We start from the raw sequence: 25,378 nt of genomic DNA on the forward strand, positions 1-25,378 counted from the left end.
TTAGGAAGTTTCCCTTAGTGGATGCACGACCTCATCGCCATGAGTAACTTTCAGAACTGGATTGAGTAATATTCGGACCACGACAGCCTCAGCGAAAAACAGCAGTCACCCCGATTACCCTTTGTGAAATATACAGTCACTTTCCAGATAAGATAAGATAAGAGGCCCAACGCGATGGATACCGACCGTGGTGATTCACACCTGACGTCCGGCGAGGCTGCCAGCCAGGCAGAGGCGTTCCAATTTGACCTGGACGACGACATCCTCAAAAATCTGGTGAACCAGGTTGCCGAGGCCCATCATGCTGATGACAACGATGATGATGAGACCAAGCGCACCAACCAAGAGCTCATAGATCTCCAGCATATGAGTGTTGATGCTCTCAACGGGCTGGTTGACGATGTGAGGCTGCTGGATCCTCATCAAACGGAGAAGCCCGAGCTGGAGAATGCTATTCTTGACCGGCTTGTAGAGGATACCGTTGGACTGCTAGAGAAAGCAGCACAAGACCCCGAGGACACGGATCAAACCCAGCGGCAGTCTGAACCTTCTGAGGAGGTGCAAGAACAAGCTCCTCAGCCAGCTGAAGGTGCTGAAGGTGCCACTGATGAATCTGCCCTGGAACTTGGCGATGCCATTCGCGAAGCGTTAGAAGAGCACCAGAAGGCCCCTTCAACACCTGCCTCTGAGCCTGAACACGAGACTGGATCCGGAAATGACGCTGCTTCAGATGCAGAGATTCCCGCGGAGTTATTGAGACAGTTAGCCATGCAAACATTCGAACAGCTCGAAGACAAGGACCACGAGGACTCGGAAGCCCTGCAGGCAGCCTTGGCTCAGATGGTAAAGGACGTGGTTGAGAATAACGAGACCGTGAAAGAGCCCCATGATGATGATCTAGACTTGAACGAGATTCTGCAGAATGCTATGGAACTTGCTATGGAGAATCCCACTGATCTTCTCACCAACATGGAGGAAGCGTTACGTGACGAGACCCGCAAGCGTCCAAAGAAGAAGACTCGAGCAGGGAAAGTAGAAAACCATACCGAGACTGGATCTACAGCTGTTGAGTCCAAAGCTTCTCCTCCGAAGCCGGAGCCTCCTAAGAAGGTGACTTTGTCGATCGCGGAGACTCTAGCGCTTACTCGTGCCCGAATGAACTATGCCAGGACTTCTGGGCCTGGTGGTTCTTCCGAATTGTCAAGATCCAGCACTGGTCCGGATCCACGCACTTTAATAGCCCAAAGACTGGCTCCACCGGCATCAAAATCGCAACATCGTGCCCGATTCGGTAATTGGACCAATCTTTCTTTTACTTCCCTGCGTGCGATGACGGGTGCGCTTCTGACAACAATTTCACGTCTGGATGGTGGAGCTGGAAACTATATTGACAAAAGACCTCTATCATCCGGTGATGATCTCAGACCAGCGGATATGCCTTTGGGAGATTCGCCCGAGGACATCAAGCTCAGGATCAAGATCGAGAACCGCATACGCAAGAAGAAGTGGCGTGAAAGAAATAGCGAAAAAAATAAGGATAACGACTTGCGGGCAAGGTTGATGAAAAGGGCTATTCAGTTATTTCCCCAGGATAGCCAGGAAAGTGATAGGAAGTCGTGGTTTGACAAAGAGTTTGGGCGCCGCAAGGAAAAACGGTTGGCGCGCGAAAACGACATAGCCCATGATATGGGTAGTTCAGTGGTTGGAGACATAGTTGCGGATTCCAGCAGCTCGCCTTCTCATTCTGGGGCCAACCAAGAGGGCTCAACAGAAGATACCCGAGCGCCACCGCCGCCTAGACCCAGTACTATTTCAGAGAGTCTGGCTCTTTCCGGGGTGAAGGTTGACTCTATTCCGGGTTTGACTGACCCAAATCTTCTTCGGAACTTGGCGACTGTATACAGCACGTTTGGAAATGTTCCTGGTTCAGATAAGGATTCTGCTGTTGCTACCACTGCCACAGCAGTGGCATCCGCTTATACCGCTGCTAACAAGGATGACAAGTCTGACGAACGAGTGCATTTGACGGAGATTTTGAAAACCATGCTGACTTCATTGCTAGACCTGGTTCCCCCACAATCGGAAAGGCAAGGAATTGAGCATACTGAGGGTTCCATACCAGGTGTTCCCACCGGTGTAATTTCCTTCAAAGTGCGCCGAGACAATCCAAGCACGAGTCCAAAACCAGTTTCGGAACCAAACGCACCACCTTCGCGCCAGTTAGATATGGGTCTGACTGCTTTGGTGAAGCGAAACAGAGGCTTCGACTCAAATAACGCCTTTTCAGCTGCTAATACCCCGTCACAGCCGCACCAGCCACGTGTTGAGAAGCGTAAACCTGACGAAAGTATCGAGTCAATCCTCAAAAGGCAAAGAACAGAGCTCGAGGATCGTGTTAAGGCTGTCCCGTGGGCTACAGCCTTCAAACCGCCTCAATACAAGAAGCCTGGTGGGGGCATGCCGACAACGGCCGCTCCGGCCGGTGTCCCTGACGGTGGTTCCATATCTTCTCCGGCTCCCAAACCACTACCAACGTCAACGCCTTCGCCGCAGATTCGGCCTATGCTTGGGGCTTCTTTATTGGGTACACCACCTTCTGCAATTGGTGTTGGCATGGGCCTGCGGAAGCCTGGCGCTTTCCGAAAGCCTCAAGGATATGCTAATCCCGGGGCACAAAGCTCACCAGATACGGCGAGACCCTTCAGCGGAATCCAATTCAGGAAATCGTGAGAAGATAATGTATAATATGTGTATAATAGCTGGCATTTAACGAGCGATCATAATCAATTTGAGCCAAGGTATGTGCGGCGTTACAACTGGTGATGTACGACTTTCATGCAAGGTTCATCTGCGGCGTCTTTATAGTCTTTGCACGCAAAATATTCATCATAAATTTCTTACCATAGAGATTATGCTTCACCTTCAGCATTCTGTGTTCTCTTTCCACCGATGGCGAAGAAAGGAAAAACACCACCAAAAACCGAACCTGCGGTGAAGGATTCGAAAAAGGTTAAGAAGACATCTCCACCGGAGCCGGAGCCAGCGAAGCCTAAGACCGGTAGAGACGTGGTGGCCTCAGGCCAGACGTGGACTGGAAAACTTCCGGGTTCGCTTCTTCATGAGCATTGTCAAAAACAAAGATGGGAAAAAGTGACTTATGATATGCGTCATGACAAAAGTGGATATCTCGGGATTGTGAACCTTGCTTGGAAGAACCCGAAAACCCAAGAAGTAATCACAGTCCAGATGGTTCCGCCGCGCCAAATGGTCAAACCACAAGAGACAAGCTTGGAAGCAAGGCATTTTGCAGCTACGTACGCTCTTCACAGAATTGCCTTTGAAAAGAACCTCTCGATGGTCTTACCCACCAACCATAAACATTTGTGGTCTGATCTCGAAAAGGAACGCAAGAAGCTGTTGAGAGATAGCCCAGACAGGGCCAGGCTGATGTATACGCCCGATCCGTTTGGAGCTATTCTGGAGCAACGCAAGGAAGAGGAAAGGAAACGCAAGGAAGAAGCCGCCTCATTGGCCAATGCAGAGAAGGCTCGAAAGCCAACTATCTCCATCGTCAAAGCTACATTGGATGTGAAACAAACATCGGTTAAGAGGAATAACAAGTTCATCAATGACAAGATTTCGTTTCCGAGAAAGGCTTGGGCTTCTGCTCCGTTTATTGATCTGAAGCCCCAGACGAGGGAGCTAATTGAATTTTCCATCAAACACCACATCAATTGGACACAGGATGTTTCCTCGAAGAGGGACACGTCGTATACAGAATTTCTACTTCAGCTTGGGTTCCGTAAGCCGCATGTCGAGGAAAGTATCAAGTATACCCACACGTTTGTTGATTCGTTGGAGTGGTTGATTTTCCATATTCCAGATGACGATCTTCCCGGGGTGTTTGCAAAAGGCGATAAAGACTCTGCCGTCGCGGTTACTCTTTCCAAAGATATAAAAAGAAGCAATATGGCAAGACGACTTGCTGACGGAGGTTTCAGCAAGTCCGAAGTTGAATTTGCATTGGATAGATTTGAAGACGATGAAGCCAAGGCCGCAGTATATTTGTCCAAGTCTCTATTGAGTCTTGATGAAATGAGTTTGGGAGAAATAGATGCGGAAGAGTCTGCTCAGTTGTTCAAAGACGAGATAGAAGGACTCCATGTAATCTATGAGCAGAAGTTCAATGTTTTGAGCGATTCTATCGTGGAAATCAACATAGAGCCTCAGGGTTTGGCCCCAAACCTGTTGGCTCTGAAAGTCTTCAAGTCAACTGACTATCCGCTTTCGCTTCCAGGAATGGCATTGGTGGTCAAGAACCAGTCATACAGCCTGGCTAGTTACATCAAGCTCTCGGCTATCAAGCATCTTCAGGCATATGCCCTAGAAAACCGGCTAGTTGGTGATTGCATGATCTGGCCGTTGGTTGAGTGGATAGAGGAAAATCTTCATGGACTAATTGAAAATCCAGGTCCCCTTTTCAATCCCCGTTTGAACCCCAAGAGTGAACCGGGCTCCTCTCAAGACGAAAAAACATCCAATGCCAGCAGCAAGAAAAGATCCAGATCTCGCAGGTTGAACGAACCTGAAATCAAGAAGAGGTATTTGGAAAGACAGTGCTCAGAAAAACTGAAAGTATCTCTCAAAGGAAGGGCGTCGTTGCCTGCTTGGAGCAAGCAAGAAGATCTGGTATCCATGATCACCACCAACAGGGTATCCTTGGTTACTGGTGAGACCGGCTCTGGTAAATCCACCCAGATCGTCCAATTTCTGCTTGATCATCTCAGTTCAGAAGGAGACTTCAAGTCCAAAATCGTCTGCACACAGCCCAGACGTATATCAGCCCTGGGTCTGGCCGACCGTGTTTCTGAGGAAAGGTGCGAGGAATGTGGCCAAGAAACAGGCTATATCATCAGAGGTGAGAATAAGACTGGTCCCACAACTCGTCTGACATTCGTCACCACTGGTGTTCTGTTGAGAATGGTCCAGGGTGTTGTTGACGAGGATACAGATGCCAGCGTATTTTCGGACCTCTCGTATATCTTCATAGACGAGGTCCACGAGCGCTCTGTGGATAGTGACCTGTTGTTGATCATTCTCAAGACGATGCTTCCTAAGTACCCCAAACTCAAAGTGGTGTTGATGTCTGCCACTATTGAATCGTCCACCTTTGATAACTACTTCGGTGGAAAAGTGCCACATTCACATATCAAGGGCCGCACATTCCCAATCGAGGACATGTATCTGGAGGACATCATTCCTCAAATCGGGTTCACCATCAAGTCGTTCAAAGACGACGGTGAGATCATTACCCCGGGCCCAGAATCCAAGTTTTTCCAGCTGGGAAATATCAACTACGATCTGATCGGGCAATTGGTGGGTTTTGTGGATCAACAACTGAAAACCAAGGGTAATAATGGCTCGATTCTTATCTTCCTTCCTGGTGTCATGGAGATCACCAGATGCATTCGCACGATCGAGCAGTCATTCACCGGGAACTGCAAAGTGCTTCCTCTTCATTCGGCACTTAGTTCCAAAGACCAGAAACGAATTTTTGTAACTCCTCCAAAAGGTGTCAGGAAGATTGTGGTTTCCACCAACGTTGCCGAGACCTCCATCACGATCCCGGATGTCGTAGTCGTGATTGACAGCGGAAGAGCCAAGTCTATGATGTACGACCCCAAGATGAACTCTACAAAGCTCCTGGAGAGTTGGTGTTCTAGAGCTGAGGTCAACCAGAGAAGAGGAAGAGCCGGCCGTGTGACCAGTGGTATGTGCTATAGGTTGTTCACTAAGAAGACCATGAGCGAGCAGATGCTTGCCCAGCCCATTCCGGAGATCAAAAGGACGAGACTGGAGAACGTTTATCTTGTTGTGAAGGCCATTGGAATAAAAAATGTTTCGAGATTCCTGGCTGAAGGTTTAGACCCACCAGCTGAGACTACAGTTGCTAAAGCAGCCGAGTATCTCTCCGAGATTGGTGCTCTTCACAACTCTGAATTGACAAATCTCGGAAGATATTTGTCCATTCTTCCCACAGACCTGAAATCGGGGAAACTGTTGATTTTTGGCACTTTATTTGGTGCTCTGGAGACCTGTCTCACCATAGCTGCCATTTCTGTAAGTGGAAACCCGTTCATCACCAGAGTTGATACCCGGGACGAAGTCAAAAACGTCCAGACCCGCTTCAGTATGGGAAAGGGAGATCTCATGGCTGTTGTGAATGCCCTTGATGAATACGCAAAGTTGGGTGACGCCTCATATAGGAAAAAGTCACAATGGCTGGATGAAAACTTTCTTTCCCAGATCAAGATCCGTGAGCTTCTTTCAACGAAATCACAGTATCTTTCCACTCTTAAAGATCTGGGGTTTGTTCCTTTGGACTATGGTTCAGGCTCAAAGAGTTTCAAGTATCTGAACCGTGCAAATTCCAACTACAGGATCATCAAGGCCATCATCACTTCAGCAGCTTATCCCGACATTGCAAGGGTCCAGCTTCCAGATCCCAAGTTCACCACCAGTGCCTCTGGTGCCGTGGCGACTGATCCAGACGCCAAACAAATCAAATTATGGATCAGAAATGAGGAATATATGGACTATCTGCGGAAGGAAGGCACAGCGATCTCCAAGGAGAAAGACGAAAAGCCGTATCCCAGCAACAGGGCATTCATCCACCCCTCGTCTTCTCTTTTCACCAAGAACGAGAAGGACATTCAGGAAATTCGCATTGACGAGTCTGGTAATTACGACTTAAAGCCCAAAGTTGGGTCAAAATTGGCACCAACAGCAAAGATCTCGTTTCTTTCGTTTGGATCTGCTTCCGAAACCAGCAAGCTGTATCTTCGTGACATCACGCCCTCTTCCATTCTGTCGGTACTACTCTTTGGTGGTGAAATTTCCTATGATCTCAGGCAGGCCATTTCTGGAAACGCATCTCCAGGTATCGTTCTTGATGGCTGGCTGCCGGTTCGAACCTGGTGCAAAAATGCAGTTCTCATCAAGCATTTGAGATCTCTCTTAGATGAAGTCATTAGGCAGAAGCTTTCGAATCCTCATTATCAAGATGGCAAGGACAGCAGTGTTGGAGATGATGTTTTGGAAGCAGTTGAACAAATTCTGAATGTTGAAGTTGATTAGATGATGCTGAGATATCCATTATAATTCCAATACTTGTACATTTTCAAAACAACCTAAACTTAGTCTGGTGAAAGCTACTCCAAGCTCACAATGACCTATTTCATAATTATTGGACAACATTCCATCACTTCTTCAACTTGTAGGACCCGCCATTGACAAGTTCCAGCTTGTCTTCATCCACTAATGTGCTCAAGTAAGCTTCTAGCTGGCTCTGCGTAGCCGTATAAGGATTATCCTTTGGTACCAACATTTGCAAAAACGAGTGCATTTTTGGAATTGGAGTAGCACCCAGATTGGTGAGCATCCCGAGAATGAAAGGGAGATAAGATTCCATTGCATTGACTGAAGAATCGTCTGGTGTGTCATCAATGAGATGATTATCGGCCATGCTGGCACCAGCTCGCCTCTGGGTGTCTTCCTGGTTCTCCACCACCCTGAATACTCCCGATGGTGTCTCTTGCAAAACTCCAGCTTTTAGCCAATAAACAATGTTTCTTCTTGCAAGAGAGTCAGACATGTTCAGTGATCCACAAACGTCTTCCAATTGCAAACCTTTGGGAGATTGAAAGAGATCAAGAACAGCAACTTTATCCGGGGTAACAATGTATGTCTCGGTTCTGTCTGCAAATTCTACATCGATAGACACCGTTCCCAGAGATGGAACCATCTTGAGTTTCCGTCCTTTCCTTGATAATGTAAACGCCTCTGCGTATTTATCAGCTTCGGCAGTTGCGTATGACGGTAACGAGAACGTCTCCTTATCCAGCGCTGGCCAATAAAGGTGTGATAGTATGGAAGAATGAAATTGTGGGTCCACATCTGTCTCTTTGTGGATAGCAGAGTCTGTCGCTTTACTGTCAGCAAAATCCTTTAGCATGACATCCAGAGAGCTGAACTCCGAGTCACCAAACTTCAATTTCAGCAACTCCAACTTCAGCATGATGTCAGAGGTATCGTAGTCAGTCAGTTTTAGAAGTTTGTCTGCGAAGACGTTCACAAATTCACCCATAAATATATCTTTGGAGTCAAACAACGAGATCAAAGACTCTATTATATCGCTGACCACACCCTTGCGGAAATCTGGAAGAGCATCTATTGGATCGGGGACCCAGTTAAGATCATTTGCAAAATCGTCAACACTCAGGTTCTGCTCCCCACCCTTCCTCAGCTCATTTGCCAGATCAATCAATGAGTTATCTTCGGTCTCGTCCAGCATTGCAAAGACAATTTTTTGAATGGTATCTTCTCTCTCCTTTAAGTATCTCCGTATTGGTCTGCACACTTTGTCGAGCAATACGGCCCTGTGGTCTATGATCAAAAACGATCGTATAGTGGATATGTAGAAAGAAACCACGTCCACTGTGTTAGCTCCCGAGTGAAGCAGTCTCTTATCGCATGCGGATATGAAGGTGTATATCAACTTTTCTCGCTGTTGTGTAGTTTTCAAGCAAATTCTGATCTCCTCAAGAGCACTGGTAGAACCAGGATAGCTGTTCACAATATCAAAGCATTCTTTGGTTCTCACAAGTGCTAGTTCGTTCTTGGACATAGACTCTAGACATTCCAGAGTCAGATTTGGCGTGCACTGAATGAGGCAAAGTCTTCTGTAAACCTGGTGCTCTACCCAGTCCAGTAGACTAGGAAGAGCCGGGGCCTGCCAATGTCCAGTGTATTCCATCTCTACACGCGCCTGGATGATGGATCTCGTAACTTGCACCATTAGATCATCAACCTCTTCCTGATATCCAGCCATTTGAAGCAGCTTGTTGTAGTACTGAAGACGCTCTGGATCGAATAACGAACTCTCCGATGTGAGTTGTTGCTGGTAGACCAGGAATAGTTTCTTCCTGTTGACTGGCTCATTCAATATCGTCTGGAACATTGATCTTGAGAGTCTCACAACAGAATCTTGTTGCTCGTAGCTGAGAACAAACGTCGTCATCATTATCGTTAAATCATTTCTTGTCTTGTCCAACCATTGGAATAGATCGTCTATACCAGCAGATGACGTAGTGATGCTATCTAGAATATAAGACCCCTCTTTAAAAAGGTGGATCCTGGTACTCTCTTTGAACTGCTCAAACACAGTGGCATCATCTTTTAGAATTGTCTTGACACTAGTACAGATACTGAGGGGTGGACGTTTCTGGGTTGTAACAGACTCTTCGAACTGATCTCTTAGCCATGCTATCACTCTACCTCTCTCTGTAGAGACTTCTTCATCCTCTTTTCGATGTAAGTTATTGGTACTCAGAACATCATGTACCAATTCAGCATTCAAATACTTGAATCCCATATCGGGCTTTGTCTGATAAGCTGCTAAAGATTTTTAAAACAATGCAGATGTTGTTTACCGCGTGCAATAGATACGTGTGGTCGTGCTCTTATCAAAAGGTTCTTTCAGTTCAGTTTGATACCTAACCTCTAAGGTGGAGCAGATAAACTTTCTAATTGTCTATACCTACTTCTGCCATCAGCTTTGTACATAGGGAATTAGAGATCTTGAGGATGTCCAAGCGACTCGAAGCATTGTTCCAAAAATACCAAGGTAGGTCACCTGTTGTTGTTCTACGCAGATCATCCCACTAACACCCATAACAGATCCCGGTTGCGACCAGATACTGATAGACGGAACAATTGCATATTGCGAAGACTTAGGGTTTGAAGTCGAAGATGTGGGGATGTTGGCACTAGCTGAGTTTCTAGGATCCACTAAAGTGGGGGAATTCCCCAAGTCGTTGTTCATAAGTCGCTGGAAAGGAGTTGGGTAAGTTGAAATATTGTGAGGATAGAGGTTCCAGGGAAATACTTTGAAGCGACTCGCTTCTATGGGGCCCTATAAGCCAATGCAAAGTTGAGCCTCTTTTGTTTGGCTACAAAAAGCGAGTACTAACCAGTTCAGAATTACCACCCTCCCTGAAATGACCAAATACGTGTATGGGTTGAAAGAACGAATACTCACAGACGAATCATATCTTCACAAAATTTATGACTTTGCTTTTTCGTTCTCTCTGGAAGAAAAGCAAAAGAAATTACCCCGTGAATTGGCCGTCTCGTATTGGAGACTGCTACTCAGTGATAGATTTGGAGGAGAAGTTTTGGAGAAATGGTGTAAATTTATAACGGACTCGTGGGATTCGGACATTCACAAGGACCAATGGCTGATGGCTTTTCCCTTTTTGAAGGAGTACAACGATAATCCAAAGTTTGAGGGTTATGATGAAACGGCTGCGTGGCCGTTGCTAATGGATTCGTTTGTGGAGAACGAAACTGGGGCATAAGGTGAGGTTCGCGGGCTCAAAAGTTTTAGTGCTGCTCTTGCGCTTTTAAAATTAGCAGACAGCTGGATTCATTTATCGTTTTATAACTGTTTAGTTCGATCTTCCATTCGGGACCTTTCAGTCTACCATACCTGGATTGCGGCAATGCTTTGGTCAGTATACTACCTGCAACGGCTATTGGGCGTATTCGGGATCGGGATAATGATTTTGCAGAAGATTTAAGTATCGGTTATACGCTTAGCAGCGAGGTGTTTTCGTTGTTTTAATTGCGGCTAGGGACTTTTTATACAGCTTTGGAAGATATGACTATTGCAAATCCCTCGGTGAAAAAGCCCAGAGTGTTATACATCCCGTGGGATAAACCAATTCATGACGATGAAGCCTGGAAAACTTTGAACCAAAAGTTCGAGCTGGTTTTGTACGATTGTGAGACAGAAGATGAGTTTATCCGAGAGATAGATGATCCTAATGGAAGGTTTGCTAATCTTGATGCTATTTGCAGGTCTACGTGGTTGAAAAGCTCTCCGTATCTAAAGCATTTCCTTTTTAGAGGTGAGCCTGTTAAACATTTGCCTGACTCCATCAAGATCATCGTATCATCCGGTCATGGCTACGATATTGTGGATGTGGACTATTTGACCTCCCGGGGCATTTTATTTTGCAACTCTCCAGATTCTTGCTCAATTGCGACTGCAGATGTTGGAACCTACTTAGTGATGTCTTCCTTTAGATATCTGACGTTTGCAGAGCATTGTGTCCGAACCCCTGGAAAGTACTATGATACACAGATTTTGCCTCACATAGCTCAAAATCCTTCTGGAAGAACACTTGGAATCATTGGACTTGGTGATATTGGCTACAGAGTTGCTTTGGCCTGTAAGGCTTTGGGAATGAATATTGCCTACCATAACAGATCGCGCAAGCCTGCCATCGAAGCCAAACTCAATGGGGCCACCTACTTTGAAACTCTCAAGGAATTGCTTGCAGTTTCAGACTGTGTTCTGGTTTTGTGTCCGCATACTCCGGAAACTCACCATTTGATCAATTTTGAAACGTTTAAATGGATGAAGCCTAAGGTGAGATTGGTCAATATAGCTCGCGGTCCAATCGTTCAAGAGGCTGCAGTGGTGGATGCGTTAAAGAGAGGACAACTCGTTGGAGCTGGTTTTGATGTTCATGAGTTTGAGCCTAAGATACATCCAGACCTGCTGGACAATTATAAAATAACGTTGCTGCCCCACGTTGGTGTTTCTACTGAGGACAGTTTCAAGACATTTGAGAGGACGTGTGTGAATAATCTGGTGGAGTACTTCTATGGGAGTGGGATTCCAAACACGTGTGTTAATAAAGAGTTATTAGAATGATTTCAAGAAGAGAACCCCTCCAATAATAAGCAAGCCTCTGTGAAATAATCAAAACTTCAGTGAAGCTCTAGATCTCTGCTTTGAAACTTTTAAATCTTTTCAGATTGGCTGAGCCGCACGTAGAGAAACTTTGGCGTGCGCTACCCATTTCGCCGCAACCCCTCCGGGGCGAAAAAAAGTTCCGAGCAACATCTATTCCTCTAACGCGTCCAAAACCTCGATCAAACAGGCCTATCTCGCAGAAAACGCATGGTTGTCAGTAGAGGCGTCTGCTTGGTGGCATGTGCTCCATCTGTGGAGGATACTGAGCCGTTTTCGTCCTATCAGGCAAGCGCCCCAGCTGCGTTTGCTGCAGACGATAAGCGGATACTATACACTGGGGTGCCCGATCTGAGACTTTCCTTTGACGCTCCCTTGATCAACGGATTGATCAATCTACCTTTTCCGGTCAGTCAGAACATCAATGGGGTGTTTGTCCCCTCAGAAGATTATGCACAGTTGGGGCTCTCGGTGGAACCATTGTCGCCGACAAGAGCCAGATGCAGCATCAGCTGTGATATTTACGTGATGAACACCAACTTGGTGATGTGGTTTCCATCTACCGGATTTGGGTTGGATATTTTGTACCAATCCATTGTACTTCATGCCTTGAACAGGGTAAGTGAGGATGAGTATTCGATATATATGCAGTTGGAACGGGGAGGAGTAATACCGCTCGTTTCAGATGATGAGAGCTCCGTTGAGATATTCCTCAAGGCTCCAGCTAATGTCACCAGCACCCATTCGAACCGGCTGCTTCCCCAGTTTACCAGTCGCGAGCATGTGATGCTGCAGATCTTCAACTCAATCGGCCACTGTTCTTCTACTCACTTAGACTCGGACTCTGATTCAGAAATGGATGGTCAGGTCCAGCAGTCTGCATTTGGAGATGTTCCAGAAGATTATGCTGATGAAGAAGAACTTTCTGGTGCGGTTTTGTTTTCGCAGGGCGACGCAGACGACCTTGGAGACGGCTCCATGGCGGACGAGACAAGTTTCGAAGCCGGGATGATGTTGGATGCAAGAGAGAGTGGACGAGGAGTTGTGAGAGGAAGAGATGAGGACGATGGAGTTTTGAATAGTTCCAAAACCAGGAGATTTATCTGAGGCTGGTGGGGGATAGCATGAGGGATAGCAAGAGCAATGGGAGGGAAGCCACGAAAGAGTGCAATGAGAGAGGAGTAAGTGATGAGGTGAGTAGGGCATTTTACAGTATCCCGTGTATAATAACGTTTGTTTTCGAGTCTAAATCAAAACCTTTATCTAGTCTTAAAGAGGTAATCAGTGCAAGCTGTGCATTCTTGAAATTGCCTATATTTATCTGCGGCGTGTTTTTAATTGTTGCACTTAATACAACGAACTTAAGAGTCATAGGCTCATCTGATGCAATGTTAATCACATCTCACGTTAACTGGAGCTAGAATACTCATTTTTTGGAGGATTTTGAAAAGAAAAACTTGCCCTCGGATATAGCCCAGAATACCGCAACTATCCGTACTGAGTTGACGGCTTGAAGAAACCTTAAAAGGTATTGCGAAATACCCAAAACATCGCACAATGCCGATACCTCCTCTTACACCACCAACTGCCCAAGACGGATTTCACGGAATACGCGCACGCAGACACTCGTCTTTGTCAATAGCCAAAAACCTGGAAGATATATCGCTTGAAGAGGACGATGATGAGTTATTCAAGCCCATATATTGTTTTAGATGTCACAGACAACGGAAAGATAAGCTTGCTGCTATATCCGGTGCATCGTCAAAGGCTGATGAAACAGACAATTCTGCAAGCAACAGCTTCAGAAGAAGACGGAGCTCGAATTTTTCGCTAATGGGCTCTTTTCAAGACTCTTTGCTTTCAGGTAGAACGGCTGGCTTTGCGTCTGATCCGATCCCGTTCACAGCCAAGATGGGTGTTTTCCCCACGGTTTCGGAGCCCAACAGGAAGTATTACAAACCACTTACAGTTCCATTTAAGGCTGTTTTTTACAATTGGAGAACAGACTCTGTGGGAGCGGATTCCTCAAATATCACAGAAACCCCGTACGTGGGCGCTATTGATTTGGAGAAGAGCTACATCGAGAAGGAGACCCAAAGAGAAAAAGAAGAGCAAAGCTACTCGAAATCAGCGATTAAAAAGTCGCGCAAGAGGCGGTTTCCCGGATATTTGCTCCCAAAGACTGGGATCTTACAGATTGTCATTTTCAACAAGGAAAGAACTATTTGCAACTTCAACGTGGTGAAGTATGATCTCAGTGATCTTCCCAAGAACAGCAAGAAGATAGTGAGGAAGAACAGTTATGCTCTCGCACCTCCAAAAAGGGACAGGGTCAATCCCAAAGCAGATCCTTCTGCTTTTGCAAGTGAGAAAACCCTGGTTTCCACCTTGGAGCTTAAGTTTGCAAACGTCAACGATAAGAACTACTACGTCTACGACAACATCAAAGTGATTTTCCACAACCGGGCCTTTCCAGCCAATTTGAATCCATCAGGAAACGATTCTGAGTCTAAGCTTGATAATATGACCCACAGTGGCCATTCAGCGCTTGACGTTGATTATTACACCAAGTTATGCAACAATTGTGATCACCATAGCATCGTCCAAAGACCGGTGTTCAAGTCGGACAAACCACGCTACATTGACGTTTTCACGGATGACGAGCATGATTGTAATGAGCAAATGGGTGTTGCTACTGCTAATGATGGCATCCCAATGGGAAGTGCTACTTATGGAATTGAATGAACTACGGCTTGCTTTTCAAACTCGGATTGGATATACCCCAAAAATTAATTGAATATATACATTGTATTCCCCGCTCTCCGCTATATATGAATGAAACAAACCTTTAATGACAAAACCGCATGAACCATCAGAATTTGATCTTAAATTGGAGTGATGCTTTGAAACCATTGACATAACTGGATTCAACACCATGCCATCCTCATATCAAATTGTAATCAATACTCGTCTCTCATACAAACAGCTCCCGGAAGAATGCCTTCGTCGAAGTCTTTTTCTCACATCCCTCTGCAGCACAGGAATTTGGGGCAAAAAGGTTATAATCCCGGAAGTCCATTGTTCCTGGATTGTCGAAGTCCACCTTAACTGTTTTCCGCCTTTTATTCTTGCCAGCCTTCTCACCAGTCTTGCTAGGCAGATATCTGTTGATGTTATTTACACATCTGCCACAATAAACATGTCCACATCTGGCGAAAAAGATCTTTTTCGACAAATCCCGATCGGCTGGTGTAAGCATATCTGTGAATCTCCATGGTGCTCGTATATGCTGGCGAGATACGTATTCTTGAACATCGCTTTCGTCCGGTTCACCCTTCGAGGTGTTAAAATCCTCGGGTATTCCCTCTCCCAAAACAACTCCACATAACACGCAGACCTGGTTCTGCTTGTTAGATATCTCGCTCGTGAAGTACTTCTTTTCCGGTGCAGAAATTGTACTCTTTTCCGTATTCGTCTGTCTCCACTTGTTTGCCATAGACTGGCGATCCGACACTCTGCGATTGTCATCGGCCTCTTCCCATTGTCTGATCGTTTCCATCACACCTGGTGGGATATCTCCATCGTCCTCCGCTTCATAGTCGCCGTTGCTTCCGAACCTAACGTTGAAATCGTACGGTCCTCCGGTAAATGAGAATCCGGGAATGCTAAACCTGATTGCCGGGGGTCTTCTGCGCAATCTGCTGGAGGCGGGAAGGTCCAAAGTGGCGCTTCCAGGATAGGCGGTCCTTGCGAACGGTCTATTCGTGCGAGGCTCGTTGTTGCTCGGTATTCTGTACACTTGATTCGGGGCAAAAATCCGTATACCTGAAAATATTACACTCGAATCATTCTGCTGCCGGTTTCCAGGCCTTCTCTGTTCGCGGACAATCTGAAGTTCGTCATCAGATCCGTTCTGGTTCGTTGTGAGAGTTGCTTCCTCATTATCGTCTATCACGATGGGATTTAGAGCTATCGGGGTGGCCCGACTTATCCCAGTTATCATGACATCATCTTCACTGTCTCCTTCGGAGTCTATTATCTCCACCGAATGGTCCGGTCCAGCTGCCATTGTGGGATATTTATTGTCTTGAGGTTCTGTGTTCTGTGGAGAATGTTACAACAAACAAGTCTCAGTTGCGCCCTTCCTATAGTCCCATCAACAAGAGGACAAAGATGAGGTCTCGATAAGCTGATCCTAAGTCTCAGTAGCGAGTTCTTTTTGAAAGCTGAGGGAAGAGTCACGAAACAAGAATTAGAGGTCGGTTCCTTGTTTTAACTGCCGCCACACCCTTTGTAAGTCGTGTGGTGAACATGATATAAATTGGTTTATGCACTTCATTGAGGCAGGGATTTGGGGTAACACAATTCTCATGAAGGGAACGTGAATTCGGAAGATAATCGTTTATTTCTCGAACACACTCATGAGGGAAACGTTTTGTTTCTGTGAAACTCCCCTATTGGCAATACAAGGACGGCTTACACCGCGTGATTAGAAGGAAGTGCTTTCTTCTTGAAACCAGGGCTCATGACCAATTTACATGCATGCAGAGGTTAAACATATGAACAACCTGCTTTCCATACGCAAGTTGGTACAGAAGTATACACAAAAATATCTGAGGGTTCCGTCATGTGCTTAATTGGCAAATACTCTCTATAGAATGTGAATGAGAAACGTCGACTCGATATCAGTTAGCGGTTTTCCAGCAAAGCAAAATCAAGCCTATTAGCCAAATGACAAGACGAGACGAGACAAGACAAGACAAGACAAGGCAAGGCAAAAAGAAACATGCACGACGAAGCGGAAGCTTTTTTCGATAAAACTTAAAATGAATACAAAAACCGAGAAAAAAGTGAATCATACCTTGCTATGTTATCTTCTGTTTTACACTCCGCTTCTCATGTAGCGGCCAACGACAATACAATGGTCACGCTCATAAGGCTCAAGAGTCAACTGTTCCAATGGCTTGATACGCTCTTCACGCAGCTTCTGCACCTCTCTGGCGAACACGGTCTCGGCGTCAACCGTGGAGTCGATACAGTTGGCCTTGATGGAGATGACGACTCCACCTTGGTCCTTCAAGAACAAATGCGAGTTCAATGCGATGATTCTGGCCTGGTCTGGTTGAGCAACATCTGCGAATACAACGTCCACCATACCGATCAACATACGGTATTTCTGTGGGTGTCTGGCGTCTTCGATGATTGGGATGACGTTAGGTCTCTTCTTGGCCATTCCAATCAGCTCTCTACCTGGTCTGTGAGCAAACTCAACGGCATACACGACACCCTCTGGTCCAACAACATCGGCGACGTGCGAAACAGAGGTTCCGGAAGCGGCACCGAGGTATAACACCTTCTTGCCTGGGGCAATGAAGAGCTCGTCAAGACCACCCATGATACCAGCAGCCAGCTTAGATCTGAAAGGATTCCACACTCTGTATTCGATCTTGGTGGCTGGTTCTCCCTCAACGGAGGAAGGCTCTTCGATGGAGATGCGCTTCTCTCCGTACACGGAATCACCTGGGGCAACGTTTCTGGTCACCAGCAGATCCTCCTTGCCTCTGGCGATGAAAACACCGGCATGTCTGTGAGGCTCGATCACCACCTTAGCACCACCACGGGCACCACCACGGGCTCCTCCGCGGCCACCACGACCGCCACGGGCACCACCTCTTCCTCCACGGTCACCTCCACGGCCACCTCTGGAGCCACCTCTGCCACCAAATCCACCTCTTCCACCGCGGTCTCCGAAACCACCTCTGGAACCGCCTCTTCCACCACGGTCTCCGAATCCTCCTCTGGATCCACCTCTGCCGCCGAAGCCGCCTCTGCCACCGCGGTCGCCAAAGCCACCTCTGCTGCCACCTCTACCACCTGGAGTGAAGGCCATCTTTGTTCAAGGTTGTATGTGTATTAAAAGATATCAGTTGATAAAGAACCAGATGCGAGAATCCAAACTTCAAGTCTTAATGCAAACTTGGATGGGAAAATCGGAGGAAAGTGTCTCTAAAACCTTACTTCTAAGCTGTTGTTAAGAAGGAAACTTTTCATCTAATGAGAGGAGCCATTGAAATTTTTTTTGAGACGAAAAAAAAATCTCGTCAGGCCGGGTAATGCGTGGTAGTGTGTGGTTTAATATGGTCACGTGAGTCAGATGCTCGATTCAGCCTGGCAAAGTGAGGTTGGCCGGTGCCTGATGTAGCTTGCTCATTTATGGGAATTCAAACTTGAGTTGGCAATATTTGGTGAAAGCCAGATCCACCTATGGTTGAACTTGTCTCTCAGATGCTGATGTCAAGACATCCCGAGATAAGGGGGTGGTAAACCTTCCTTGGATGCATGGAAGGTCAATCCTGGCTGGGGCTGACCAGGACCAGCCATGAGCTTTTCAGACTTGCAATCTTCGCCAAATCAGAGATAACTCCCCTGATATGCTGTCCCAGTTAATCTCCATATTTTATATAATCGGACACGCCGAGTGTAATCTATTCCATTTCCAGTTCATTTTTCACACGAACACGACCCGCGGAGATGTGCGTCGAGGTCTCTTATCTGATTATGCAGCGCAGCAAATCCACCGTTTTTCGCGATTTCCCGATTTTGGACCGTATCCGGCGACCCGCTTGGTGTTTCTTTGGTGTTTCTTTGGTCCTTCTTGAACCTTTTTTCTTTCCTAGCAATCGCCGTTGGCCTGTTTCTTCCTCCACCACCTCGGAATGTCCACCTCCAGAAGAAGTTCAATGACCAGGTCGAGGTCACTCAATGCGCAGTATCTGGACTGTCTGACAAAATACCCTCTGCTGACGAAATCAATCACTGCTGGTGTCCTTGCCGCGTTGAACGAGCAGCTGGCCTCGCTTTTTGCACGCGATGTCAAAGAGACTCAAATCACAGAAAACTTCAGGTTGAAACACACTCTGACAAGAAGAGTGCCTTTGATGGCACTATTTGGGTTCGCAATCAATGCGCCAATATCCCACTACGGCTACGGATTGCTCAACTCTATTTTCGCAGCTCCACTCACGCCCAAGAAGAAAGTGCTGCAGATTATCACAAGTCTTCTTACCATCAGTCCACTGCTTAATGCACTCATGGTTGGCTACATAGCTCTCATCAGCATGGTGCCCACCGTTTCGGTGGCCAGAATAATGCACCGGTTCTCCAAGGAAGGTTTGGATGGCCTTAAAGACGAATACAGAAGAATAGCAGGTGCCGTAGGGTCTGCTTATCAGAAGTCGCTATTTGCTGTCATGAAAAGTTCTTGGATAACTACCCCCATTGCCATGGCCATAGCACAGAACTACCTTTCGCCTAACATATGGGTGGTTTTCTTCAACGTCGTCTATTTCGTGCTGGGTACGTATAACAATACGTTGGTGAAGATATCGAGAAAACAGCAACAGATAGAGGAAAAAGCTGCTGACAAGGAGCCGGTGTAGAGGCTGGCGACATGATTTTCGCTTCTTGGTGGGCCAAGTCTAGATAGGCATTGCATTATACCCGCACTATATACCCTATACATATTGCAAACGCGCATAATATTTGATACACATAAAAAAGTATATTCCTTTAACCTAGATATAAACTCAGAATATAATATTCCGCAAAATTTATGCCCGATTTCCCATCATTGTCACAGTCCGGTTGGCCGCCCCGGTTTCTACCCCGGAATGAAAGCCTCTGCATAACACTGTAGAATAGCCATTTGAAGACAACTCCAGGGGAACGGAACACGGTTGAGAAATATTGGACAAAAATTACTCAATCTCCTTAATTAGAGACCTCTTCAATATCAGCGATTATTCTCTAAAGACCTCTTCACGTTGCTTATTTTCTCCCACCCTGCATTTGGCGTACCTGAAATACTCCACATTTCGGCATTCCGGGCGCGACGATCCGACCACAAAACAAACGCGATCGCGACCTTTTTTGAGCCGTCTTCGGTGTACTTCTTTGGTTTTCAATCAATCAACAAGTTGTCAAGCGAATTCAGTGATTTCAAAGCTTTCAAAGCTTAGTATTTGGTTTTGTTGTCAAATTCTTGAATATTGTTGCACTATATGGGCTTTTATTAGTGCTGGATCATTACCGTGCTAAATCATACATTCCAACATCAATCGTGGCTCGATCCATTGCGTTTCTGCCCTTATCGCCTCAATTTTGCACACTTATTTATCCTATCTCAATTCTTTTGGGAAGAGCTTGCTTTTTTGTTTAATTTTGCCTGATTTTTATTGCATCGATGGACGAAACAAGGTGGTTGTCTCCAGGTCGCCGTGAGTTTTCGTCTGATTCAGACAGGTATTCGACTACGTCGTCAGTTGTGGTGAACAAAACGAAAGAGGGCATTGAGCCAGTGCTCCTCAAGGGCTCTGTGAAGACATTGGATGTGGACAAGCTGTTGGAGGATGCTGCACTGCGACATGATAATAGGAGTTCTGATGAAGACGAGGATGTGAATGACGATTTTCAGGAGGAGTCTGCCCTGGACTCATTTCTCAGCAGTATGGGACCATCTCCACCTTCATCTCCACCGAGAAATTTGGATCCGGGGAAGCTTTACGCGCTGTTGAACTTCAGCGGACCTGATGCAGGCCATATCGAATTGACAAAGGATGACCCTGTTGAACTGCTGAATGATGAAGACAGCTATTGGTGGCTAGTTCGGAAGTTGAATTCAAACGAGAGCCAGGACGATGTGATTGGCTTTGCCCCAGCAGAGATACTGGAGACTTATGAAGAGAGGCTGGCTAGATTGAATTGCTGGAAGAACGAGAATTTGGAAAGAAATTTGAAAGAGAATCCGAGCTTTCCGATTGAAAAGGAGGAGGGCGAGCCTGATGTTGCTCCTGAGCCAATTACGCCCAGTGGGTCCATCAAGCGAAAGAGTTCTTTGCGCAAATCCCGCCGGAGCTTACTCAACTCGACTCCGAAGAATGTGTCTTTCGCCGAAAAATTCGAAACAGAAGATGAAAAGAGCGAAGTATTTAGCGAAGCGTATTCAGATTGTGTTCCTCTCCAAATACAGAAGAGAGGCAAACGTTTGGGATTCAAAAACATGGAGAATTTCACCGAAGAAGATGACGATGACGATGATTATGAGCCTGAGGTGAGTCGACTGAGTCAGTATAGTCATGAGGACAATGATGAGACCATTGTAGCTACTTCTGATCAGGAGAGGGATGACATTCCATCTGACATGCATTTTACAGAAGACGAGGATGAAGACGAAGACCAGGGGAACATCGATCAGTACGAGGCCCCCCGTATTTTCAGGGCAAGAAAGGCGTGGGATTTGAATAGAAGGCCATCTGTCGGTTCATTGGAATCCGATGCCTCGGATTTGGTTCCTAGGTTTGAGAAATCGTCGATATTCATGGCCCCAAATGCAAGGTTCAAAACTGCTACGCAGGAGTCAATAGGCTCCTATTCCCCAGACTCTAGTGAATGTTCGCCAGAAACAACACCGCCAATGAATACGTTCCAAACGAGGCAGATGAAGTCAATGCGGATCAAGGAAGATAAGCTGCGCGATATCCAGAAACGAGCTCAGATACCGTTATCTGGAAGAACGCTTGATATCGCTTCTACTTTCGGAGAAACTTCTATTGTGACAACGCCCTGCTCAGATGAGGATGACACTAATGATTCAGATGCGAAGGAATGTTCCATCATCTCGAATACTGCATCGTCATCTTCGTCACTGCCCATGAATAGCTCTACTCCGGCCACAAGTTCCTCGTTTGTGACTCCTTCAGTGGACGATTACGCCAAGCCAGAACCCATTAGAGAAGGAGATATTATCCCCAAGGAGTATACCTCTTCTTCAGGAGAGAGTGAAACGACTCTTCCTTGCATCAAGCAGTCCCAACCTGACTCGCTACATCCTACTACTGCTCGCATCTTCAACCCGGTTTTCTCCCAGCTGGATGAGCTGGAGAAGATGTTGCGGGAATTGCTTGAATGAGGTGAAAAATAAGTTTTCACTCGTAATAATACCATTAATGTACAGTATATTTTATGAAACTTAGTCTAGGAAAAGAGGTTTTAAACTTGCGTGCACCTCCCCATTTTGTTTTCTGTCTGCGCACGTAAATCCAACTAGCCTCATCACCTGGTTTTTTTTTTGTTAAAAAAATTTTGTACCCTATTCGATCAAATCTGCCAACCGAAGTGACAATTCAGACGGTTATGGTTTGTCTGTAAGCTCGTTGTCAGGAAATTCAACACTGGAGATCATTGTTTTGGGGATTTTGAGTTTGTTGTGAGCTTGTGCCTTATAGTTACGCATCATTGAACCGGACAGCAGTACAGAAAGGACTTAGCACAACGATACAAGAGAATAGACTTTTTACAAAGGGAAACCCCATCATTTTATACAAATCGTGAAATCTTATACGTCTGCATACAACACAAATCATGTCGCAAGGGTCACTACAACTTTCGCCGTCTATATGGTCGGCAGACCCAGAGCTGTTATCGCAACTGAACTACATTCTGGCTGGTACTTTGAGCCCAGACTCGACTATTCGCAGGCAGGCCACCTCTGCACTTGAAGATGCCTCGAAACATCCGGATTTGGAGAACTATTTGTTGAACATATTGGTTTTGGGCAAGGATGTTGACGTGTCAGCCCGAGCTGCTGCGGGTCTAAGCTTGAAAAACGACGTTTTGTACCATTTCCAGAACAGATCTGACACAGTCAGGCAATACGTGCAAACTCAGATTACCCAGGGACTTTTGGATGAGAATCCTGTGATTAGAAACATTGTTGGTAACGTGATTACCACGCTTTTCTCCAAGTGCGGAGTGGAAAAATGGCCGCAGGTACTACCCGAACTGATTGGAATGGCATCAGGAGAAGGGATCAAGACATCTGTGAGTGCTCAGGAAGGTGCTTTGGGTGCTCTGTCTAAGATATGTGAGGATTCAGCCCAGGAATTGGACAAAGAGTACTTTGGTGAACGTCCCTTGAACTTCATGATCCCCAAATTCATTGAGCTGACCAGCTCGCCGAATGCAAAGGTCCAGAGCCTGAGTGTGTTCTGTATCAACCAATTTCTTACGCTTCAAACGCAGAGTTTGTTGGTTTATTTGGACACTTACTTGCAGAGACTGTTCAGTCTAGCCACGAGCATGGATTCAGGCGTGAGAAGAAACGTCTGCACGGCATTTGTTATGATTCTGGCTGCTCGACCAGACAAGCTATTGCCTCATTTAGAGGGTGTTATCAACTACTGTCTTCATACTGTCAAGGATGAGGACCAAGATGTGGCGCTGGAAGCTTGTGAAGTGCTGTTTGGTGTTGCTACATCCGATATTTCGCCGTCTATCGTGCAGCCTCTGTTACCCAGCATTATTCCAATTCTTCTGGAGAAGATGGTGTACTCAGAAGTGGAGATCTTTGTGTTTGAATCCCAGGATGCCGACGACGATCACCTTGTAGCTGATAAGGATGAGGATATCAAGCCTCAGATGGCTAAGGCTAAGAGTTCCCACAAGGTCGGCTCTACGCGTGAAAAGTCTACAAATGGTGATGCGGGTTACGACGACGACGACGACGATGACGAAACCGAGGATGAGGACGATGATGACGATGATGTTTCCGAGTGGAACCTCCGGAAATGCTCGGCAGCCACTTTGGACGTTTTTGCATCTATGCAACCCGAACTTGTGTTCAGTATCAGTCTTCCGATCATCAGAGATCGGGTGGTTTCGTCGGAATGGCCTGTTCGTGAGGCTTCCATTCTGGCGTTAGGTGCTATTGCCGAGGGATGTTTGGATCTGAGCAAGAACGAACTACCCAGCATTATCCCTTTCTTAGTAGAGAGATTAAAGGACGAACAGCCAAGGGTGAGACAGATCACATGTTGGACTCTGGGAAGATACTCTACGTGGGTTTGTGAAGCTGCTGCCACTAATGGAGAGTATGCCCAATACTACGTTCCAACCATGAACTCCATCATGGACTGTCTCGTTGATACCAAAAAGGTGGTGCAGGAGTCTGCGTGTTCCTCTCTGGCAAATTTTATAGAGGCCAGTCAAGAGGGACCACTTTCGGTTGTGGTAGATGCAATGATGGACCGTTTCAAGATATGTTTGCAAAGGTATCAGAGGAAGAACATGCTGTTATTGTATGATGCGATCCAGACTCTTGTTGAGAAGTTTGGTGAGTTATCGGATTTGCAGAATGGAAGATCGTATGTGAAAGCAATCTTGCCAGATCTTTTGGAGAAATGGGGTTCTTTGGCAGACGATGATCTTGATCTGTGGCCTTTATTGGAATGTATGTCTGCGGTTGCTGCGACTTTGGGTGAGGAGTTTGCACCTTATGCTCAAGGAGTTTATGAGAGATGTCTGAGAATCCTTTCTAGATGTTTGGAACTGAACAAGCTGTGCTTGGTGGATCCTTCCTTGGAGGAGCCAAACACTGGTTTTGCCATAACGGCATTTGATCTGATAGACGGTTTGGTGCAGGGTCTAGGTGTTCATTTCGGCGAGCTCATTATGATGCACGAATCGCAGGGAGTTTCTCTGATGAGTCTTTTGATCGCCAATTTTGATGATCAAGAGAGTGACGTAAGGCAGTCCGCATACGCTCTTCTGGGGGATCTAGCGACTTGCTTGCTAGACCTCACGATCACTCCTCATCTTCACGAGGTTCTTCTTTGCATTGGTAAGGAAATGGCAAACAAATCCTACAACTCGAGTGCAGCCTGCAATAATGCTGCGTGGGCTCTTGGAGAAATGGCTATGCGCTTGCCAGCGGAATCTATGGCTCCATATCTAGATAATCTTATGGGGCTGCTGGTTCAAATCCTGGTTGCCAATGATGTCCAAGAAAGTGTTAGCGAAAACGCAGCCATCACTATTGGTAGATTTGGTATCAATAATGCCACAGAAATGAGCAGGTACCTCACGGACATTGCCCTTCCATGGTTTGCAAGGATGCTCTATGTTGCTGAGAACGACGAAAAGGATACTGCATTTGTTGGGTTCTGCAAGATCATATCTTCAAACCCAGCTCCGTTGGGTGAAAACACAAATTCAGGAAAAAAGTGCTTGAGACAGTTCCTCGAGTGTGTTGGAATGTACGAGATGCCCAGTGAAAGTCTCAAGTCGATCTTTCAGTTCTTGCTAAATGCGTTCAAGCAGATGTATCCCGAGTCCTGGAATGCGGTGTTGCCCTCGATGGACCAATTTGTGATTCAGATGATACAGCAAAATTACCTGGTGTAAGAGGGGCAGAAATTAGTTCCGTGTAATGGGCTAACATTTGACTCAACTGATTTTAGTCAAACAATCAACTCATGGTGCAAGCTGACTCATAGTCATGTATGTGTGCATGTATTCAAAAAAAACTGCCGTCATTCAGACATTTGGGTTGTATAATTATGTAAAACTTTATAGCTATATCTCATTAGTAGATCATGGAATTCGATGGTTCTCGAGATAACGTAGAAAATCATGGTAACTGAGGTTTTGAGATGTTTGGAGATTTTTGGCGATTTTTTGAGATTTTCAGAAATATCTGAAAAATTATGAAAAATTCCAAGG

General features: G+C 46.1%; 12 protein-coding genes across 12 annotated transcripts; 9 read left to right on the forward strand and 3 right to left on the reverse strand.

The window, feature by feature from the left end:
• Nucleotides 1–174: 174 nt before the first annotated feature.
• On the forward strand, nt 175–2,730 carry KUCA_T00004858001 (uncharacterized protein; the record flags this gene model as incomplete). The annotated part of the gene is made up of 1 exon (XM_022605986.1): nt 175–2,730. One exon carries the CDS (start codon nt 175–177, stop codon nt 2,728–2,730), a length of 2,556 nt encoding a protein of 851 aa, XP_022460863.1.
• A 219-nt stretch (nt 2,731–2,949) lies between these two features.
• On the forward strand, nt 2,950–7,137 carry KUCA_T00004859001 (uncharacterized protein; the record flags this gene model as incomplete). The annotated part of the gene is made up of 1 exon (XM_022605987.1): nt 2,950–7,137. The coding sequence occupies one exon, from the start codon at nt 2,950–2,952 to the stop codon at nt 7,135–7,137; it is 4,188 nt and encodes a 1,395-aa protein (XP_022460864.1).
• A 124-nt stretch (nt 7,138–7,261) lies between these two features.
• Nucleotides 7,262–9,433, reverse strand: KUCA_T00004860001 (uncharacterized protein; the record flags this gene model as incomplete). The annotated part of the gene is made up of 1 exon (XM_022605988.1): nt 7,262–9,433. The coding sequence occupies one exon, from the start codon at nt 9,431–9,433 to the stop codon at nt 7,262–7,264; it is 2,172 nt and encodes a 723-aa protein (XP_022460865.1).
• Nucleotides 9,434–10,058: 625 nt separating this feature from the next.
• Nucleotides 10,059–10,418, forward strand: KUCA_T00004861001 (uncharacterized protein; the record flags this gene model as incomplete). Its single annotated transcript, XM_022605989.1, has 1 exon — nt 10,059–10,418. The coding sequence occupies one exon, from the start codon at nt 10,059–10,061 to the stop codon at nt 10,416–10,418; it is 360 nt and encodes a 119-aa protein (XP_022460866.1).
• A 302-nt stretch (nt 10,419–10,720) lies between these two features.
• KUCA_T00004862001 (uncharacterized protein) lies at nt 10,721–11,782 on the forward strand (the record flags this gene model as incomplete). The annotated part of the gene is made up of 1 exon (XM_022605990.1): nt 10,721–11,782. One exon carries the CDS (start codon nt 10,721–10,723, stop codon nt 11,780–11,782), a length of 1,062 nt encoding a protein of 353 aa, XP_022460867.1.
• Nucleotides 11,783–12,031: 249 nt separating this feature from the next.
• Nucleotides 12,032–12,928, forward strand: KUCA_T00004863001 (uncharacterized protein; the record flags this gene model as incomplete). Its single annotated transcript, XM_022605991.1, has 1 exon — nt 12,032–12,928. One exon carries the CDS (start codon nt 12,032–12,034, stop codon nt 12,926–12,928), a length of 897 nt encoding a protein of 298 aa, XP_022460868.1.
• Nucleotides 12,929–13,378: 450 nt separating this feature from the next.
• KUCA_T00004864001 (uncharacterized protein) lies at nt 13,379–14,566 on the forward strand (the record flags this gene model as incomplete). The annotated part of the gene is made up of 1 exon (XM_022605992.1): nt 13,379–14,566. The coding sequence occupies one exon, from the start codon at nt 13,379–13,381 to the stop codon at nt 14,564–14,566; it is 1,188 nt and encodes a 395-aa protein (XP_022460869.1).
• Nucleotides 14,567–14,795: 229 nt separating this feature from the next.
• Nucleotides 14,796–15,890, reverse strand: KUCA_T00004865001 (uncharacterized protein; the record flags this gene model as incomplete). The annotated part of the gene is made up of 1 exon (XM_022605993.1): nt 14,796–15,890. One exon carries the CDS (start codon nt 15,888–15,890, stop codon nt 14,796–14,798), a length of 1,095 nt encoding a protein of 364 aa, XP_022460870.1.
• Nucleotides 15,891–16,703: 813 nt separating this feature from the next.
• On the reverse strand, nt 16,704–17,711 carry KUCA_T00004866001 (uncharacterized protein; the record flags this gene model as incomplete). Its single annotated transcript, XM_022605994.1, has 1 exon — nt 16,704–17,711. One exon carries the CDS (start codon nt 17,709–17,711, stop codon nt 16,704–16,706), a length of 1,008 nt encoding a protein of 335 aa, XP_022460871.1.
• A 1,201-nt stretch (nt 17,712–18,912) lies between these two features.
• On the forward strand, nt 18,913–19,260 carry KUCA_T00004867001 (uncharacterized protein; the record flags this gene model as incomplete). Its single annotated transcript, XM_022605995.1, has 1 exon — nt 18,913–19,260. One exon carries the CDS (start codon nt 18,913–18,915, stop codon nt 19,258–19,260), a length of 348 nt encoding a protein of 115 aa, XP_022460872.1.
• Nucleotides 19,261–20,063: 803 nt separating this feature from the next.
• KUCA_T00004868001 (uncharacterized protein) lies at nt 20,064–21,788 on the forward strand (the record flags this gene model as incomplete). The annotated part of the gene is made up of 1 exon (XM_022605997.1): nt 20,064–21,788. One exon carries the CDS (start codon nt 20,064–20,066, stop codon nt 21,786–21,788), a length of 1,725 nt encoding a protein of 574 aa, XP_022460873.1.
• A 452-nt stretch (nt 21,789–22,240) lies between these two features.
• KUCA_T00004869001 (uncharacterized protein) lies at nt 22,241–25,060 on the forward strand (the record flags this gene model as incomplete). Its single annotated transcript, XM_022605998.1, has 1 exon — nt 22,241–25,060. The coding sequence occupies one exon, from the start codon at nt 22,241–22,243 to the stop codon at nt 25,058–25,060; it is 2,820 nt and encodes a 939-aa protein (XP_022460874.1).
• Between the last annotated feature and the right edge of the window lie 318 nt (nt 25,061–25,378).

This window comes from Kuraishia capsulata, genomic scaffold (genome assembly GCF_000576695.1).
Source record: "Kuraishia capsulata CBS 1993 genomic scaffold, Kuraishia_capsulata_scaffold_6, whole genome shotgun sequence".
Classification (NCBI taxonomy): Eukaryota; Fungi; Ascomycota; class Pichiomycetes; order Pichiales; family Pichiaceae; genus Kuraishia; species Kuraishia capsulata.